The 21,438-nt window shown below is 48.7% G+C and overlaps 1 protein-coding gene across 1 annotated transcript; it reads left to right on the top strand.

Annotated features, from left to right (window-relative positions):
* Positions 1–208: 208 nt before the first annotated feature.
* Positions 209–19,512, top strand: LOC311247651 (kelch-like protein 10; the record flags this gene model as incomplete). Its single annotated transcript, XM_084338664.1, has 5 exons — positions 209–213; positions 17,544–17,973; positions 18,342–18,398; positions 18,480–18,935; positions 19,495–19,512. Coding segments are annotated over 5 exons (966 nt in total), but the record flags the coding sequence as incomplete, so codon positions are not given.
* Between the last annotated feature and the right edge of the window lie 1,926 nt (positions 19,513–21,438).

Genomic DNA, 21,438 nt, shown 5'->3' with positions numbered 1-21,438 from the left:
CGAGCTACTGCTTTTAAATCTGGGGATGCAACCAGTTATAAACTGGCTAGATACTCGCTGGAGCGGTCAATAAGAGCCGCAAAGCGCTCCTATGGAGAACGTATTGAAGGACATTTCTCTGGCAGTGACCCCTGTCGGATGTGGCAGGGACTGAACACTATCACTTCCTACAACCCCAGTGACTTGTCTGGGCTGACTGTCACAGAACATGAGGTGCGCAAGGTCCTGTTCAGTACTGAGGCTAGGAAACCACTGGCCCGGACGGCATTCCTCCCAGGGCCGTCAGACTCTGCTCTGAGCAGCTTGTGCTCACAGACCTTTTCAACATGTCACTGGAGCGCCGCCTTGTTCCAAGGAGCTTCAAGGAATCTACTATCATTCCGGTTCCCAAGAAATCACCTGTGACTTGTCTTAATGATTACAGACCTATTGCTCTAACCTCAGTTTTAATGAAATGTTTAGAGCGGCTAGTGCTGAATTATATAAAAGGTCAGATTCCTACCTGTCTTGATCCCTGGCAGTTCACCTACAAGAAAAATAGATCAGTAGATGATGCTATTTCCTTAGCTCTTAATCCTGTGTTCAAGTTCAAGTTCAAGTTCTTTAATAGTTGTCATACAGAAGTACAGAATACTTTCATACAAAATGCTTCTTACTGTTACGCTCCAGAGACTGTGCTAGACAAGATAGTATCAAATAACATAATAACATAATATAGCATGAATTTAGAAGAAGAAAATGAGGTCACAGTGTTCGGTATAGACATATGTACAATGTTCTGAGTTACCATATAATATACAATACACAATACTATGCAGTGTACTAATGTACAGTACTATCTAGTGCAAAGCAGAAATGGGATGAGGTACAATTTTAGGTACAATTTACAGTAAGGTGTACGAGTTGTAGTGCAATCCTTCATCCATAAATATAAAGTGTGGGGAGTGGGTGCTACAGTGTGTTTGTTTAAAGTGGGTGTGTGCTATAAGTGTGTGGAGTGGGTGCTACAGTGTGTTTGTTTAAAGTGAGTGTGTGCGTGTGGATGTGTGTGCTATGTGCGTTTGGTGGTTGTTGTTGTGTAGTGTTCATTCATTGTTCGTTTAGCAGCCTGATGGCCTGGGGATAGAAGCTTCTTCTGAGTCTTTCTGTGCTCGCCTTGAGACTCCTGTATCGCTTGCCTGACCGCAGCAGTTCAAAGAGGCAGTTGTTCGGGTGACTGGAGTCTTTAATGATTCTCTTAGCCTTGCCCTTGCAACGCTTGTAGTAAATGTTCTGGAGGGTGGGGAGCCCCCCTCCAATTGTGCGTTCGGCTGAACGTGTCACTCTTTGTAGTCTGCTTTGGTCTTGTGCAGTGCTATTCCCAAACCAGGAGGTGATGTTGCCGGTCAAGATGCTCTCTATTGTACATGAGTAGAAGTTCTTAAGGATCTTCTGGCTGACTTGGAACTTCCTTAGGCGCCTGAGGAAGTAGAGGCATTGTCGTGCCTTCTTCACAACACTGTTAATGTGTGTGGTCCATGTCAAGTCCTCGGATATGTAGGCTCCGAGGTACTTAAAGCTGTTGACTCTCTCAACCGGTGCCCCGTCGATGCTGAGGGGGCTGTAGTCCTTGACCCCCGACCTCCTGAAGTCCACAATCATCTCCTTTGTTTTGCTGACGTTCAGGGAGAGGCTGTTTTCCTGGCACCATCCCGCCAGGACCTTGACCTCTTCCAGGTAGGCCCTCTCGTCATTGGCAGAGATCAGGCCCACCACCACTGTGTCGTCAGCAAATTTGACGATTGTATTGCTACTCCGCTGAGCCACACAGTCGTGTGTGTACAGGGAGTAGAGGAGGGGACTCAGAACACAGCCCTGGGGGGCCCCTATGTTGAGGGTGATGGATGAGGAGGTGCAGTTGCCTGCTCTCACCACCTGGGGTCTGCCAGTCAGGAAGTCCAAGACCCACTGGCAGAGGTCATAGCCCAAGCCCAGGTCCCTGAGCTTGGCTATGAGTATGGAGGGGACTATGGTATTGAATGCCGAGCTGTAGTCGATGAATAGCATTCTCACATAGTTCCCCTGCCTCTTGTCCAGGTGTGATGCTGCTGTGTGCAGCACACGGGATATGGCGTCCTCCGTGGACCTGTTGGGGCGGTATGCAAATTGCAGGGGGTCCATGTTGATGGGGAGGGAGGAGCAGATGTAGCCCTTTACTAGCTTCTCGAAGCACTTCATGGCTATGGAGGTGAGAGCTACAGGGCGGTAGTCGTTGAGGCAAGCAGGCTTGGATTTTTTGGGTACAGGGATAATAGTGGACTTCTTCAGGCAGGTGGGGATGACAGCCTGTTCTAAGGACAGGTTAAATATGTCAGTGAATACTGGGGCCAGTTGGTCGGCACAGACTTTTAGGACGCGGCCGGGGATGCCGTCTGGACCTGCTGCCTTCCTGATATTCACTTTTTTAAAGGTCCGCCTCACCTCATGCTCTGTTACCCTGAACACTGCGCCTCCATCAGCAGCCGACCCCCCCCCCCCCCATTGCCGAGGCTTGTGAGCTGGTGTTGTTATTACCAGCATCAAACCTCGCATAGAAGGTATTGAGGTCATTTGCTAAGGAGATGTCACTGTTCAGTTTGAGGGAGGCGCCTTTGTAGTCTGTCATCGTTTTGAGCCCCTGCCACATAGCTCTAGAGTCAGCTTGTTCAAACTGGAGTTCAATTTTATCCCTGTAGCGTCGTTTGGCCTCTGACACTGTCCTCCTTACGTTGTATCGCGCCACCTTGTGGTCATTCATGTTGCCTGCCTCTAGGCCGTCGTTGTATGCTTTGGTGCGCTCTCTCAGAGCTTCACGGACGGATTTGTCTACCCAGGGTTTTTGATTTGGGTAAACTTTCATTTTGGTAGTGGGGATTGTTTCTTTCACCCTAGTACAAACATAGTCCAGCACTGTCTCCGTGTAGGCATTAATGTTATCTGTGTCGCGGAACACAATCCAGTCTGTGTGGTGAAACACTGACCGGATCGTCTCCTCTGACGTCACATCCCATTTCTGCACCTCTCGCGAGACTACGGGAGTACTTTTAATTCTCTGTCTGTACTTTGGTGAAAGAAAAATGGATGCGTGATCTGACTTACCAAAGCCACTATCAGAATGAGCCTTGTAGCCACCTTTAAATTGCGTGTAACAGTGATCTAGGATGTTACCGCCTCTGGTGTTGCAAGTCACATGCTGATAGAAGTCAGGCAATACCTTTCTCAGATTGGCGCTATTGAAATCTCCCAGAACTAAAATGGCGGCGTTAACATTCGCCACTTGGATTCTATTTACCTCGTCGTGTAGTCTGGAGAGCGCAACCTTGTTGCTGGCTTGCGGTGGAATATACACTCCGACCAGGACGATCGCCGTTAACTCCCTCGGGAGGAAGAAAGGACGACACTTGATGGTTATATATTCCAGTTCTGGGGAGCAGTGGTTGGATAATTCCTTCACGTTAGTTGGGTCGCTCCAATTTTTGTTAAACATGAAGGCAATACCTCCTCCACGTTGTTTACCGGACTCTGATGATGTCCGATCCTTGCGATGGATAAAGAAGTGATCAGCCGGTTGAATTGCGTGGTCTGGGACGTCCGGCGTCAACCACGTCTCGGTGAAGCAGAGGACGTTGCAGTCCCTAACGTCTCTTTGATATTGAATCCTTGCTCGGATGTCATCCAGTTTATTGTCAATTGATTGTACATTGGCTAGCAATATACTGGGCAGTGGTGTACGGTGGCGTCTGGATCTCAGCCTGTTACGGATCCCAGCCCTCTTCCCTCGCCGTCTGGTTCCTCTGTTCCTGGGGTCTGGGAACAAAGGATCTGGTCCTGATCTCCGGAGAATTTCTTCAGGCCATTGATGCGGTTCGGAAAGCTGATCCAGTGAGTAATCCAGTTGATAAGTTTCCCGTAATCCAATGTCTATGAGTGACTGACGGTCATATACATTAAATGCACCAACAGTTGGTACGAACAAAACTCTAAAAACTATAAATATTAACAAAAGTAAACACAGTCTCGACGGAGCGAACAGAGAGGCAGCCGGTCGGAGCAGCGCCATCATCCGTCAGATGAACACTTAGATAAGAAAAACTCCTATGTTAGAATGCTTTTTATCGATTATAGCTCTGCTGCGGCCTCCTGGTCCTCCCCGAGTCCTTTTGTTAGGTTTTACCTCATGGACATGACTGGGGGGTCTGTCTCCCAGGCGGTCCTGAGGTCCGGGACCTCTCCTGCATCCCGCCATCAGGTGGGCTAGCAGGGGTGTGTGGGTGTGGACCGTGGGGTGCTGTGTCACACGTGGTCCCGCTTGTGCTGTGCGTTCAGGGGTGCCTGGTTCCCCCTTTTTTCGCACTTTGGTCGAGATGACTGCCTCCCCCCTTCGTTAGGACGGGCGGGTGGAGGCGAAACAGCGCCTCTACCACCTGAGACAGTTAAGGAAGTTCAGAGTATCTGGGAAGATACCGCAGTCCTTCTACTCCGGAGCTGTAGAGAGCATCTTGACTGGAAACATCACTGCCTGGTAGGGAAACAGCACGGCACAGGACAAGAAGGCCCTACAGAGAGTGGTGCGCTCAGCCGAGCGTACCACGGGTATTGCACTACCAACCCTGCAGGTTCTATACAACAAGAGGTGCAAATCCAGAGCCTGCAGAATAATGAAAGACCCACACCACCCCAACAACAGCCTGTTCATGCTGCTGAGGTCAGGCAGACGCCTGCGAACCCCAGCTACTAGGACAGAGAGACTTCGGCTCAGCTTCTTCCCCCAGGCCATCAGAGCCTTGAACACTGAACTCTCCATACACAAGCACACATGAGCACACACACGACACACACACTGTACACGCTCACACACTAGCAGCCACTTTAACATGAGCAAGCACACACTCATGCTGCACACGCCCACACTTATGGCCACTAAGGAAAAGTCACTTTAAAAATAGTATAGTATAACCTGAGATTGTATAAAATAGCATGTACAGAAAGACCCAGTGCCTCATCCGTAGCTAACAGTGTATTGCACTACCACAGGACCTAGCATGTCCTTCATGTACTCATAACTCATAACTCATGTACAAATACTGTGATGTCCCACTATGTTACCTGTTTATTGCACAATGTTGTTTTATTGGATTCTATTATATGTTGTTACTACTGTATTGCACATCGTTGCGGGCAAGACCACCCGCATTTCATTGTATACTTGTATGCCGTGACAAATAAAACTCTTGACTTGACTTGACTTGACTCCCCTCCTCCCTGGCTGGGGCTTACGGGCCCTCAGGGGGGGCATTTGTCGGGCTGCGCGTCCGCTCTTTATCTCAGTAGCAGAGCGAGACGCGAGGCCAGTTCAAATGTAACGTATGGTTATTCTATAACCCTAGTTACATGATACTGGCTGAGCGTCTCGCTCTTAGCGCCCTGAGGTCCCTTGGGGGGTTTTCCATTTATGGAAATAGAACTGGGAAGGGTGAGGCGTGACATCATAGGGACGCATGGGGGTGGCGCAGTCACGTGCAAGTGGGTGCATTTGTTTTTGTTTCGTGTGCACGCTAGGTGCGAGGAGATAAGAGGTTATCTCAGTAGCAGAGCCAGACGCTCAGCCAGTATCATGTAACTAGGGTTATAGAATAACCATACGTTCCGTGTGGCTGAAAGGTGCAAACGATCTAATACTTTGCCTGATACGACCGAAATCGTTTTAGTCTGGACATGGCCTAAATCATCCTGAGCCGCTGAGTAGTTTCATGGCAACTGGGATTAGTTCAGTTTCGAATGGAGCCTCTATGGATATGTAACTTCTGACTCATCATTATCTGGACAACGGTGATAGCTGGTGATGTACATAGAACCCATGGGTTGGGATCCATTCCGTTTTTTTTAAATAATTCAACACATGTGCATTGAAACTGCAATCGGATCCTTCAGATGAAGAAGCATAGGCTACACAGCATAAAGTCTGTTAAGCCCGGAGCCCTATTTTCTGAAAATCTGCCTAAAATACATATCTATAATGGAATATTGCTTCACTTCTACAAGGCCATTCGCATGTTATTGGTATCTAGGGACATATATGGACCTCAGTGAATGTATTCCCAGTGTCAGAAATATTGTGTCTATTACTAGGCTTGCTTAAATTGTGATGAAACAAAGGAGAATATGAATTATGATATTTCTTTGCATCTTTGACAGTGAATAACACCATGCAAAAAATTACCAGACATGAAAAACTGCCAATGAGCTTGTTCAGTACCTTCTTGAGATCACCTGTACATCTAAGGAAATTAATAAAGGGAAGATGAATAAACAGAAGGTTTTGTAGATACAGTACTGTATTCTCCCATACAGACCAATGCTATTTGAAATATTATTATAGAATATAGAATAGCAGGTGTATAAATTACTTTATTATAGCCAATTCGCACATTTATAGTTTGGGCCAAATCTTATCTTTCAAATGGCCAAGTTCAATTTGGATTTAGTATCACCAGGCGTGCATAAGAACAGATAATGAAATCTACTGCATGTACAGTAGGTTTCTTATTCTTGCCAGAGCTCCGCCATTTTGAAACAGATTTTTAATCGGATGGTTGCTAAATGCTCAAAATAGGGATGACAAACTAACTGCCAATATATGCCAATAACGTTCAGTTTTGTGGTATATAATCCAGAGTAATAAGAAAAAAAAATATTAATCAGGAAGTAATTTGCTTGCCGAAGGCTAGAGACCTTTGGGAAGTGTCGTTTGGCGGTTAGGTGGCGTAGCGGAGATTGCGTTCGTCACCAACCCCGGAGCTGTGAGCTGGATTCGCCTGTTCGAATCCAGCTCACAGCTCCGGGGTTGTCACCAGCTTGGCTGGCCGTCTGCACTAATACAATTGGCTGTATTAGAGGGTGGGAGAAGCTGGCGGGGTGGGTCCGGGTCGTTGTAAACAGCGACTCCTACAGTTCGGTCGGGGCGCCTGCTAAGCGCGGATAGGACCTGAGTGGGATAGTGTGATCCTTCCACACGCTACACCCTCTCAGGGAGGATCCGCGCTGCCAGGTGAAAAGAAGCGGTTGATTGGCTGGATGTGTGTCGGAGGAAGCACGTGATAGCCTCCACTCTCCCAGATGATCTGACTGTGGGGGGTAAGTGCGCAGCAACCAGGAAGGGGATTGGGAATTGGCATACGACTAACATTGGGATGGGAGAAAATCGGAGGAAAATGGAGGGGGAAAATGATAAAAAAAAAAGAAAAAAAAAAGCTTTGGATGTCCTCTTCTCAAAATGACTACTGTAACTGAGGGGTACAATTCCCTGACTGTATTACTAGATATGATACTTACTACCACTACCTTTGTACTTAATATTCGGCCACCCAGTACACGGCATAAATATATTATGATGAACACTGTCACGTAGATGAAACGGATCCAACACAAATGTACGAATTAGAAATAGGTCTTTATTTCTACACAGCGATGGTGTGTAGAGCAAGCACTTAATCAAATCAATCACATTTATGAATGGAATTAGTATGCACTTTTATGGCAAGAGTATTCGTCGGTATATCAATAGAGAATGTCCAATCTCTGAAGGCGCAGGTGGTACATATACGACCTGGAATAGTTTAAGGAATAACAGCAATGATACTTTAATGATTATATACTGGATACACTAGAGGGGGTTAATCCGGTCGCTTGTAAGCCGACAGGAGTAGGAAGGGGGGGGGGGTAGAATCCGACTGCCTCATCCGGCCAAGGGTATCCCAGGTGAACCCACTGTAGTGCCGTTCAATGCGCCGGCGATCCTTGGACCACAGATGAAAGCAGGTGGACTCTTTGTGGGCCGGCGTCATCCGGTCCACGGAGGAGAGACGTGAAGCGACCTCGTCTTGCAGAGCGTCTCCTCACCTTGCGTCCTCTCCAGGGGGGGGGGTTCCAACACACGGCAGTGTCGGGGGTCTTTATCCATGGAATAATCAATGTGTACAAAGCATAATCCGTGCCTGGGAAGGCGGGCTGTCGTCGGTAGAATAATCCGGTATACAGGTCCACTCGCTCGTCGGCTCTGGGGCTCCTCGGGTGCAGCTTCACGTGGGGTCAACCACCCTGGGTAAGCAGCCAGTTCTCTGCCCGAAACGATGGGGTACTGACTACGGTAGTATTCTCACCGCACGAAGCACTATATATTAACAGACTATTATTAGCTTAATAGACTACGTCCAACTCGACGATATAGTGCCAAATATGACTATTCAAATATTAATATACACGATGTCTCAATACCGATGGTAGGCGAACTTGGCCTTACTCCCACACGTGGCGTCGCGGGGAGGCTTTACGTCTGTGACTCTATTGGAGGGTAAGAAACTGGACTGAAAAGGAAGTCCTACTTTAGTAGCGCAGTATATATACGCACTATGAACAAATAGTCCCATTAGTGGTGCGGTAGCCAGATTCCTACGCGGAACTAGGACTTGTTCGTACATGTGGAGCGGTACGTTTGAACTGGGTCTGAGGGGTATGGCAGCCTGGCACCAAGGTCTCGACCAATAGTAGAATGGAGACTATTATGGGATGTTCAGTAGGCTAGAATGGATATTCAATGCATATTGTACAAGGAATATACAAGGGATATCAGGGAATATTAGAGAATATACAAATACAATTAAATATATATATATAAATAAATATATATATTCGGTTTAATCTGGCCCTTCACAACAGCCACCCCCTGATTGGTCCCAGACCTAATCAGTTAAACAGAGACAGATTAATCGCGTTGTCTATTTACACATAAGGGTTTGCTGTAGGGGTCAGTCAACTTCACAAAGTCATAGGGTTGTAGGGTCATGGTCATCATCGATTGTGTCTGGGAGTCGAGGCAGTTCTATGAGCCTCGCCATGGGACGGGTGTAAGTGCGACCCTGGACGAGCACTTCAGCTGCTCGGAACTTGCCGTCGGCACCGGTGATCACTTTGCTTACGCGGCCGGCCGGCCACATAGCTCTGGGCAGTGATTGATCAATAATCATGACGACTGTTCCTTCTGTCAAATTGTCTCTCTCCTTTACCCACTTCTGGCGGGTCTGTAGAGACGGTAGGTAGTGCAGTAGGAAACTGTTCCAAAACTTGTCGGCTAATACTTGGCTGTACCTCCACATTCGTCGGCCGTTCGCTTCTTCAGGCCGGTACATTGTCTGGGGTAATGCAGGATCTAGCCGCCCCATCAGGAGTGTGTTGGGGTCTGCGGAGATAACAGTGCTCAATCCACAGAACACAGGCTTCTTATTCTCAGCCTCCTCCTGACTGGCTTCCCTCGGGATAGGCATGGGCCACTGTCCTTCCGGGAGTCTTAGGAATGCGGGGCCGTCACTGTAGACATTGCGACGGGTGAGGTCATCCAGGGGCATCCCCCGGGTGATGACGTCAGCTGGGTTCTGTTTTGTATCAACGTAGCGCCACTCTGTTTCTCCGGTTAACTCTTCGGTTAAGTCTTGAATCTCGGTGACTCTGACTCCCACGAAGACTTTGTACTTGCATGAGTCCGATTTGATCCAGGCGAGTACCGTCGTGGAATCTGACCACAGGATTGTTCTAGACACCGGTATGGTGAGCTCACGTTGGATGAGCGTGGCTAGGTGCGCTCCGGCTAGGGCTGCGCAGAGCTCTAGACGTGTGATAGATTGTTGCTTGCGTGGGGCTATTCTCGAGCGGGCGAGGACAAATGCTGTGTAGATCTCTCCCCCCTGGTCTTGGGCCCGCAAGTAGGCTACTGATCCGTATGCGACCTCTGAGGCGTCACTGAAGACGTGTAAGTCCATTTTACATGTCTCTGGCCTCACCGTGGGTGGGAAGTAGCTTCGGCGCATATTAACGCCTGGGAGTGAGTGGAGCTCCATCTCCCACTCTCTCCAGGTGGATGCAAGGTGTGCGGGAATGGGGTCGTCCCAGCCCTGGTCCTTGTCCCACAATGCTCGTACAATCATTTTTGCCCTGGTGGTGTACGGTAGAATACATCCTAGCGGGTCATATTGTCGGGCGAGTGTTGTGTACACACTCCGTCTGGTGGTCGGCGCCGCCGCCGGCCTTCCCTGCTCCGTAGTCAGGGGCTTGTGTCTGTAGTGAAGCGAATCTGTTTTGAATCGCCACACCAATCCCAGGGTCATCTCCTGGGCTTCTCCCGGGATTGTAGCCATCCAGGTCTCGCTGCTGGCTGCCTTGTCCTCGGAGGAGAGGCTGCGCAGTACTTGCGGATCGCTGCTGGCCCACTGCCTGAGATCAAAGCCGCCTTTGATCAATGAGGCGCGGAGTTTAATCAGGAGAGCCTCGGCTTCTTCTTGGGTTGAAAGGCTTTGTAGACAGTTGTCTACGTAGAAGCTGTTCTTTACGCTGTGTCGGACCTCTTCGTCCGCTGCTGGGTCCTCTGCTACATGTTTCTGTAGTGCAAATGTAGCACAGCAGGGGCTGCACGTCGTTCCGAAGGGGAGGACTTCCCATTGGTAGATGGCTGGGTGCTCATCTCCTGGCTTCTCTCTCCATAGGAACCGTAACAGGGGCTTGTCCGCCTCTACTAATCTCACCTGCAGGAACATTCCTTTAATGTCCCCGCTGATGGCCACCTTTTCCTGGCGGAAGCGTAGTAGAACGCCGAGTAGGGAGGGGCCGAGTGTGGGACCGGGCAGTAACTCTTTATTCAGATTTTGGGATCCGATCTGGTAGCTGCAGTTAAATACTATGCGGTCTTTACCGTTGTGATGGACCTTGTGGTGAGGCACGTACCATGATTCAGTGGTCTGGTCAGCCTCTTTAATGTCCATCTTTGTGACGTGTCCCGCTGTGATGAGCTTCTCAATCTCAGCGCGGTATACACTCTCTTGGGCGGGGTTCTTGGCTAAGCGCCGCTCCGTGTTCAGCAGGTACCGTTCTGTGGCGTCTGTCTTGGCGTGGAAAGTAGGCATTCCTTCTCGCCGCAGGAGTGGCGTGGCGTATCTCAACACGCCGTTGACCGGGACTCTCTTGGTCCCTGTCTCGAGGAGGTGAATGGCGTAAATGTCATCTTTAGAGCGAATGTCTTTCTTTCCGTTCTTAAAGGGCATTTGTTCCAAGGTCCATAGCCGCTCTACGTGTTGCAGGAGTGCGGTTTCTCCCTCTGTGACTCGGGAGTGGAGACATCTAGTGGCTGTACTTCGGTTGAGAGATTTGGCGAGCGGGCCTTGGAGAGTCCATCCCAAACGGGTCTCGACTGCTGCAGGACAGCCTCGGGGTCCGGTATGAACCCGGTCTATCGGGACAATGAGGTCTGCATGGTCGGAGCCTATCAACAGGGTCGGCATAGCATTGTCTATGAGCGGGATCGGTAACTTGCGCAGATGTACATATTTCTCCATCAGCTTGGCGACGGGGTATGTGTACCGCGACAGTCCTATTTCTTGGCTGGTGAAAGCGTCTGCAATCTGGTACCGTCGCTCAGGCTGGCCGCTTGCTGCGATAGAGAATGAGACATTCTCGCCCTTTATCGTCTTCAAATCTCGTCTTATTGTCCGAATTGTCATTTGGGTTTCGCTTCCCCGCAGCCCTAGCTGGGCCGCAGCGGAGGCGAGCAGCAGGGTCTTCTCTGACCCGTCATCGAGGACGGCGTAAGTGTCCAGGACTTTATTCTGGTAGCTTAGTGTCACACGCACTACTTTTAGGAGTACTCGGGCTCCACTGCTGCTGGCGGGATCGATGTACATGACGCTCGCTTTGCGGCTGGATGGTGCGGGTGAAGGGCGCCGTCTGTTACTGTCGTGAAGTATGTCCAGATGGGCTCCATCGCACTTGGTGCACCTTTTCTTTAAGCGGCATTCGGCTGCCATGTGTGAGCGCGCACAGCGAAAACAGCGCTTGTTGGATTTTATCCATTGACTTGCTTCCTCCGCGTTCAGCTTGGGGAAGGAGTCACATTGCGCTAGCCAGTGTTCTTTCTCACAGTAGGGGCACACTATCTTCCACTTCTCCGTTCTGGAGGGGGTACTGTGGCTCCTGCTGCTCGGTACTGACTCCGATTGGTGCATCACAGTCACCGATCTTCTTCCATCATTTAGTCGTCTGGTTCCTTCTCTGGAGCCAGGGGTGCTCCGTCCGAATGTATCTAGCCGTAGGCTGCTGACTTCTCTCGCCAGGAAGTCTGCTAGATCGAGGAGGTTCGGTTCGGGGCCATTCGGGTCTCTGTGGTCCCTCTGCCGCCTAAAGCGCTCCTGACGAGCGGGCGGCAGCTTCTCCAGAATCCTTTCCACATTTGAGTTGGCGTAAAGTTCATGCCTCCCCTTCTCTCTTTGCGCTCCCAACATCCCTACCAGGGACTGCACTCTGATGGACAGGTCGTCCAGTGCTCGATTGTCTATTGCTGGGGGTAAGCGGTCGATGTGTCGGATCTCCTGGATCACGTAATCCCATATGCGCCCATACCTCTGGTCCAATGCTACCAGCGCTGCTGTGTATGGGGTGGTGGAAGTCGCGTAGGCGAGCGCTATATTATGTGCGCGGGGCACCTTTAAGTGCTTCAGTAGGATGGCGTATTTGTGGCGTTCATCCAATACATCCACCAACATGGTCTCCAGACACATGCGGAGTTCTGTATACTGGGCCCGGTTCTCTTGGGTGAAGTCGGGTACCATAGGCGTGCCAATGTATGACGCTGACTGTGGATACATCGGCGAGCGTTGGGGGAGAGGCCTCCTAGGCGAGTCTCCTCCCGCTCCTTGGTATGGGCTGGTACCGGCAGTGTACCATGGCCCGCTTGTCCAGGTGCTGTTCCTCGGTGCGGGTCGTGCGTCGTGCTCACCCGTGTATAGAGTCGGGGGTCTGTAGCGCAGCTCCGCGGGAGTATAGCCTGGGCTGTACCGGACCTCCTGGTCCGGTAGAGTACTGTGCTGTCTTCGGGCGTGGTTCTCCTCCTCTTCCTCTTCGTCTTCAGCTAGGTCATCCAGTGCTTGTAGTCTCTGGTTTAGCCTCTCCACAGGATATGCTGCTCCTTCCCGGTTGCTAGGTCTCGCTTGGACCGGTGGGGGGAGGTGGTCTGTGGGGGGTATAGACCTCGTCTGTTGGTCAAGTTCAGGGTTGTTTACTCGGCTAGGGGATGCCGCCCTGGAGGTGTGTCTAGACGAGTTCCTGGAGCCTCTGGCGGAGGGAGAGGGTGTTGTCCGTCTGATCAGCTCTTCTATTAGTTGCGACTGCTGTCTGTCGCGCGCTGCGTCCCGTTGAGCACCGGCTCGTTCTCGGGCCACATTCTCTTCCATCTGAATGCGTCTTATTTCTAGACGTATCTGCTCGTGTTCGCTTCGCTGCTGGATCTGCAGTCGGTCGCGTTCAGCAGCGGCGTTCAGGCTGATGAGGAAGGCCTGCTGTAGGGTCCTCTCTGCCTCGCTGGGAGAAGGCGGTTGTATAGGGGAGCCTTCCCTCGGGGTACTCCTTGCGGAGCCTTGGAGCTCTATCTCCACGGTGCTCTCCCCGTCTTCTTCCGTGCCGAGTTCTCTCTCGGTAGCGTTGTATTCCTCCCGGGACTCATCGGGGACTACTTCTTCAGTACTGGCGGGGTGTGAAGTCATGTCTGGTTCCCACTGGTCCCCACCGTGAACTTGGTCAGTTACATTAGAGCCCGTAGGGGCCTCTTTGGTCGGGGTAGTCTGGGCGTTGGGGTTAGACATACTTTTACTTTCTAGTTTTACCGCGTTTACTGTTAGTAGAAGACTAGGTTGTTGACTGACAGCGTAGGCCTCTAAGTACTGAGGGAGCCGTCGTTCGCGCTGCGGGCGTTGGTTAGGAGGATCGTTTCGTGGAGTGTTCATCATAGGCCATTTCAATATTAATAACACTATATTAATATTACACTAATTACCATCCGGTTCGAAGGACCAATTGTAACTGAGGGGTACAATTCCCTGACTGTATTACTAGATATGATACTTACTACCACTACCTTTGTACTTAATATTCGGCCACCCAGTACACGGCATAAATATATTATGATGAACACTGTCACGTAGATGAAACGGATCCAACACAAATGTACGAATTAGAAATAGGTCTTTATTTCTACACAGCGATGGTGTGTAGAGAAAGCACTTAATCAAATCAATCACATTTATGAATGGAATTAGTATGCACTTTTATGGCAAGAGTATTCGTCGGTATATCAATAGAGAATGTCCAATCTCTGAAGGCGCAGGTGGTACATATACGACCTGGAATAGTTTAAGGAATAACAGCAATGATACTTTAATGATTATATACTGGATACACTAGAGGGGGTTAATCCGGTCGCTTGTAAGCCGACAGGAGTAGGAAGGGGGGGGGGGGTAGAATCCGACTGCCTCATCCGGCCAAGGGTATCCCAGGTGAACCCACTGTAGTGCCGTTCAATGCGCCGGCGATCCTTGGACCACAGATGAAAGCAGGTGGACTCTTTGTGGGCCGGCGTCATCCGGTCCACGGAGGAGAGACGTGAAGCGACCTCGTCTTGCAGAGCGTCTCCTCACCTTGCGTCCTCTCCAGGGGGGGGGGGGTTCCAACACACGGCAGTGTCGGGGGTCTTTATCCATGGAATAATCAATGTGTACAAAGCATAATCCGTGCCTGGGAAGGCGGGCTGTCGTCGGTAGAATAATCCGGTATACAGGTCCACTCGCTCGTCGGCTCTGGGGCTCCTCGGGTGCAGCTTCACGTGGGGTCAACCACCCTGGGTAAGCAGCCAGTTCTCTGCCCGAAACGATGGGGTACTGACTACGGTAGTATTCTCACCGCACGAAGCACTATATATTAACAGACTATTATTAGCTTAATAGACTACGTCCAACTCGACGATATAGTGCCAAATATGACTATTCAAATATTAATATACACGATGTCTCAATACCGATGGTAGGCGAACTTGGCCTTACTCCCACACGTGGCGTCGCGGGGAGGCTTTACGTCTGTGACTCTATTGGAGGGTAAGAAACTGGACTGAAAAGGAAGTCCTACTTTAGTAGCGCAGTATATATACGCACTATGAACAAATAGTCCCATTAGTGGTGCGGTAGCCAGATTCCTACGCGGAACTAGGACTTGTGCGTACATGTGGAGCGGTACGTTTGAACTGGGTCTGAGGGGTATGGCAGCCTGGCACCAAGGTCTCGACCAATAGTAGAATGGAGACTATTATGGGATGTTCAGTAGGCTAGAATGGATATTCAATGCATATTGTACAAGGAATATACAAGGGATATCAGGGAATATTAGAGAATATACAAATACAATTAAATATATATATATAAATAAATATATATATTCGGTTTAATCTGGCCCTTCACAACAACTACATTTCCCATCATTCAGCGTGGGCCGCTTATTCAGAATGGCGGATCTCCGCGACCACAACAAACAGATTTCAAAAACTAAAATCTCACTAATAACACTTTAACCTATTGGTAAACAAACGTTTACCAATGTAAACAAAATATACATTATAACTGCTGTTGTGACATGGTTATGCTGTTTATTCTTGAATACGTTTGAAAAAAGATACGATAATTATGTCAGACAGTCTGCAGTGCTTGATTTATGACGTGATGTAATTTGCGGTCCGGCCCCGGGTGCTCAGTGTCCGCACGGGCGGAAGAGGTTAATGTAATGTCATATCTGTTTTAATTTTGTGTAATTTAATGTAATATCTGTTTTTAGTTTGTGTAATGTACATAATATGGGTACTTTTATCCATATGGTTGAGCCTGTTAGGAATTGCACCCCCAACCAAAGCAGATTGCAGATCACTCTCTCTCTAAAAAGAAATGTATACAAAAATGGTAAAAAAAACTGGAGTAAAAAGGGCACTTTTTATGAGGCACAAAAGGGCAGGTGCTCGAGCACCCTCTGGGCTCTATGAGTGCACGTGCCTGCTGCTGGAGCCGGGTGCTCAGTGTCCACAGCAGAGTTACCTGACACGCTGTGATCACTGCTTTCAGCTGCTACGCCCCAAAACTGTGGAACACTCCCCTGCAGGTCATTAGGACAGCACACTCGTTTGGCACATAGTTGGCACTTTTTAAAACCAGGTCAAAACGTACCTTTTTAAAATAGCTTTTAAATTAATTATTATCTTTATTTTATTGTCTTATTTTTCTTTATTTCAATTATTTTTACTTAAATATTTTATTATAATTTGTATCATTATTTTATGTCGTATTTTTATTATTTTATTTGTTATTCATTAATGTCTTGTTTTACTGTTATACATTTTTTTCTTATTGTTTAATATCTAATTTAGCTATTTTATTATTATAACTATTTAATTTTTCGGTCTTTATTATTATTTAATTTGTAATTATCTTTATTGTCTTATGTTATTGTCTTACTTTTCGTCTTATTTAGCTATTTTTACTATCGTATCTAGTTGTTTTATTCCTGTTTTTGTCATTTGAATGTCTTTATTATTTAATTAATAATTTTTTTTTTTAAATGTATCCTTTTGTTTTTCGTTTTTTTCTGTAAAGCACTTTGAGCTGCAATCTGTATGAATGGTGCTATATAAATAAAGTTATTATTATTTTACATTTATTTTAATTTAAATTAAATGTATTTTATTTTAAGACTTTAAAGAATGTCATGTTTTTAGACATGTCTATATTATTAAAATGGGAGCTAAATATATTATACTTTATTATTATATTACATTATATTATAACATTACATTAGATTATATCATACGTATTATTTATAGTATTCAAATGAAACTCAAACATGTTCCGTTGTGATGTCACAGTATGATGTCACAGTATGATGTCACAGTATGATGTCATAATCAAACGTTCTAGAACATTTGTGTATCTATTCAACAATTCTCTCAGAAGATCTCAGATCTCAGAAGACAAGTGAAGATTTCACTTGTTGTTTCCGGCTACTTGTCTGTAAGCTTGATTATATTCTGTAGATAATATAAAAATCATGGAAAAGGAAACAAACGCCATGTCCTCTACAATCCTTAATGACCTGCGTCTGGAGGGAAGGTTCTGTGATGTGATTATTAAAGTCAACAGCACTGAGTTTAACGCCCACAAGGCCATCCTGTGTGGCTGCAGCACCTATTTCAGGTACGTTTATCTTGGTTCAGGTTAGCTTGGTTCAGGTTAGCTTGGTAGGGATGTGTCCGTCATCTAGACGCTTCAATGAATTAATTTGATTTGAATAATTTACTTTGACTGTGCTAAGACCCTATACTGTACTTCTCCTGTAGAAATATACTATACTGTACTTCTACTGTAAACAGATAATATACTGTACTTCTACTATGGAAATATACTATACTTCTACTGTGAAAAGACTGTATGCGTCTATGAAAATACCCTATACTGTACTTCTACTGTAAACAGATACTATACTGTACGTCTACTGTAAACAAAATTATTATACTTCTACTGTGCTAAGACCCTATACTTCTACAGTGAAAATATATTAGTACACAGGACAGAATGTTGCTTACTGTTTACTCATCAGATATCTCTATATTCTGCATCCCACAGAACCCTCTTCCCTCGCTGCAGCGACTCAGAGAAACCAGTCTACAGTATCCCTGGGGTGTCCCCGGGTGTGATGGCGTTCATCATAGAGTACGCCTACACACGCTTTGTGCCGGTGACAGCAGAGAACGTGGAAGAGCTTCTGGTGGCTGCAGACCAGCTTCTCGTCACTGGCATAGTACGAGCGTGCTCTGACTTCCAAGAGGGCCAGCTGTCTCTGGAAAACTGTGTCGGCCTCTGGAGGTTTGCGGACGTCTACTGCTGCCCTGACCTGAAGCGCAAGGCCCATCTCTTCATCGTGTGCCACTTTGAGGAGATGCTGCCCGTCTCACAGGAGTTTGTGGAGCTGTCCCTGCAGCAACTGGTGGACATCATCGAGAGGGATGACCTGAATGTGAAGAACGAGGAGACGGTGTTCGAGGCCGTCCTCCGTTGGATCGACCACTCCTGTGAGGAGCGTAAAACACACATTCCTTTGTTGCTGCCCAAGGTAACTAATTGTATCACTGTATATCTGTATGTCATGTATGTCATAAATGTCTTGATGAATTGAAAATGGGGGACTCTGATGTAAATAAGACAGAAGTCTTTTTCTGGTCTGCATCCTCATTACAATTGTTTGTATTGAGCCGTACTGTATTCTACCCATTCTGCAATTTGTTAATACAGTTTTCAATCAATCAATCAATACAGTGGTTCTCAAACATTTGGGTCCAAACTGTTCCCTAGAAACAGAATTCCAGTGAAACCGTCTACAACCGCTGTCTAAGTTGTACCCGCTGTCTGCTTGTCTCTTCCCAGGTTCGCATGGGCTTGATGAAGCCTGACTACTTCCAGAACAACGTCCAGAACAACCCTGTGGTGAGGGACAGCCACGACTGCAGGCCCCTCATCCTCAGCGTCCTGAACCCCCCTGGCTCCGACAGGCTCCCAAACCCACTGACCCGCCCACGCCTGCCCCAGGAGGTCCTATTGGCCATCGGAGGCTGGAGTGGCAACATCCTGGCCAATGGCATGGAGGCTTACGATATCCGAGCCGGTGGATGGATGGATGTGAGCGTTGAGCCGGAGAGTCCCCGGGTCATCCACCACGGCAGCGCTTTTCTCCACGGTCTGGTCTACTGCGTCGGCGGCTGGGCCGGCAAGCCTCTCAGCAGTGTGCGCAAGTTCAACCCTGTTACTCGCAGCTGGCTGCAGGCGGCTCCCATGCACTCACTCCGCAGTGACCTCAGCGTGGTCGCGCTGGACGGCTGTATCTACGCCATGGGAGGGTATGACGGAGACGTGCATCTGAACACCAGCGAGCGCTACGAGCCTGAAACCAACCAGTGGACACTGATCTCACCCATGCTGGAGCGCAGGAGCGACGCCGGGGCAGCAGCCCTCCAGGGCAAGGTGGGTGGAACTGAGGGACACAGGGTGGGTGGAACTGAGGGACACAGGGTGGTAGATGAACACAAGGAACATTAGATCAGAAATCATAAATGTCTTTATTGCCAAGTAAGCTTGCACAAACAAAAGATGTGTCTGGGTCCTTTGGTGCATTAACATTAACATTAACAGATAATTAAAGTAGAATGAAATAAAATGGAATATATAAACAAAATTAGAATATACTTTCTTATTACAGGTTTACATCTGTGGTGGCTTCAACGGGACGGAGTGTCTGCTCACAGCTGAGTGCTACAGCCCAGAGACCGACCAGTGGACTCTGATCGCCCCCATGAGCAGCATGCGTGCCGGAGTGGGAGTGGCTGTGTACGGAGGACAAGTCTATGCGGTAGGTCCACACGGAGACAAATGCTTTATCCTAGATATTTTTATAGATATGTATCATTTGACTTGCAATGCTGCTGCGACACCCTCATTTCCCCAAGTGGATTAATACATTGTCTGCCTCTCTGCCTGCCTTAACCACATACTAAAACATTCCTCTCATGTGTCCTGTCCTCAGGTGGGAGGGTTTGACAGAGTAAACAAACTGCGTAGTGCGGAGGCCTACAGCCCCTTGACTGACTCCTGGCGCGCTCTGCCCACCATGCTCACCCCCCGCAGCAGCTTTGGCATCGCGGTGCTGGACGACCTGCTCTTCGTGGTCGGAGGCTACAGTGTCTTTTTCACCTCTAACAAGGTGGAGCGCTACGACCAGAGCAGCGACAGGTGGACTGTAGCCGAGGACATGAAGACCCAGCGTGGTGGCCTAAGCTGCTGCATAATGCATGGCCTGCCTAACATGAGCCACTACGCTGCTCCCCGTGGCACCCTGCAGTGACCCCTGGAGTGACCCCTGGAGGAGGAGGAGGAGGAGGAGGAGGAGGAGGAGGAGGAGGAGGAGGAGGAGGAGGAGGAGGAGGAGGAGGAGGAGGAGGAGGAGGAGGAGAGGGAGGAGGAGGAGATGGAGAAAGAGGATGAGGATGAGGCAGCGGGGGGATCCATCTAAGAACCTTAAACATGTATTATACCAAAATAAATCCTAAGAAATTAATAAATGACTATCAGCCAAAGGTGGTGACGTCGATTTCTTCTAGTAATTCCGACAATATCTGTTTTAGTTTGTGTAATGCACATAATATGAGTACTTACACCCCCAACCCAAGCAAATTGCAGATCACTCTCTATGTGGAGGCTACCATCTCTCTCACTGAGAGATACAGGACACCCGACAAACACACACACAAACACACACACACACACACGTGCACACACGTGCACACACACACACACACACGTGCACACGCACACACACACATACACAGAAAAGCATGTGCATCCACATACACTCAGAAAAGATAAATAACGCACATCCTCCGTTTGTTGATGCTGAGCCAAACTGTAAAAACAGTAAGAACAAAGCGGGGCTCGCAACTCACTTGTAATTCCAAGGTGTTTTAATAGACAAAAAAAGGCAGTAGATGCGACGTTTCGACCTTACTGGTCTTCCTCAAGCATGCATACAACACAAAATGACATATTTTCATACAGGAAGTGAAATAGATTGAAAAATCAGCCCAGCTGATGTTGGTCTGTATAGGGGGCAGAGGGTGGTCTGTATAGGGGGCAGAGGGGGGTCTGTATAGGGGCAGAGGGTGGTCTGTATAGGGGGCAGAGGGTGGTCTGTATAGGGGGCAGAGGGTGGTCTGTATAGGGGGCAGAGGGTGGTCTGTATAGGGGGCAGAGGGTGGTCTGTATAGGGGGCAGAGGGTGGTCTGTATAGGGGGCAGAGGGTGGTCTGTATAGGGGGCAGAGGGTGGTCTGTATAGGGGGCAGAGGGTGGTCTGTATAGGGGGCAGAGGGTGTCTGTATAGGGGGCAGAGGGTGGTCTGTATAGGGGGCAGGTGGTGGTCTGTATAGGGGGCAGAGGGTGGTCTGTATAGGGGCAGAGGGTGGTCTGTATAGGGGGCAGAGGGTGGTCTATAGGGGGCAGAGGGTGGTCTGTATAGGGGGCAGAGGGTGGTCTATAGGGGGCAGAGGGTGGTCTGTATAGGGGGCAGAGGGTGGTCTGTATAGGGGCAGAGGGTGGTCTGTATAGGGGGCAGAGGGTGGTCTGTATAGGGGGCAGGTGGTGGTCTGTATAGGGGGCAGAGGGTGGTCTGTATAGGGGGCAGAGGGTGGTCTGTATAGGGCAGAGGGTGGTCTGTATAGGGGGCAGAGGGGGGTCTATAGGGGGCAGAGGGTGGTCTGTATAGGGGGCAGAGGGTGGTCTGTATAGGGGGCAGAGGGTGGTCTGTATAGGGGGCAGAGGGTGGTCTGTATAGGGGGCAGAGGGTGGTCTGTATAGGGGGCAGAGGGTGGTCTGTATAGGGGCAGAGGTTAACCTTCTGTAGTGTGATAGTAAAGGGTTAACCTTCTGTAGTGTGGTAGTAAAGGGTTAACCTTCTGTAGTGTGGTAGTGAAAGGG

Source organism: Notolepis coatsorum (genome assembly GCF_963971535.1).
Source record: "Notolepis coatsorum genome assembly, contig: SCAFFOLD_1350, whole genome shotgun sequence".
In the NCBI taxonomy this organism is placed as follows: domain Eukaryota; kingdom Metazoa; phylum Chordata; class Actinopteri; order Aulopiformes; family Paralepididae; genus Notolepis; species Notolepis coatsorum.
Note: the sequence above shows the minus strand (reverse complement) of the source record. Positions and strands in the feature narration are given on the sequence as shown.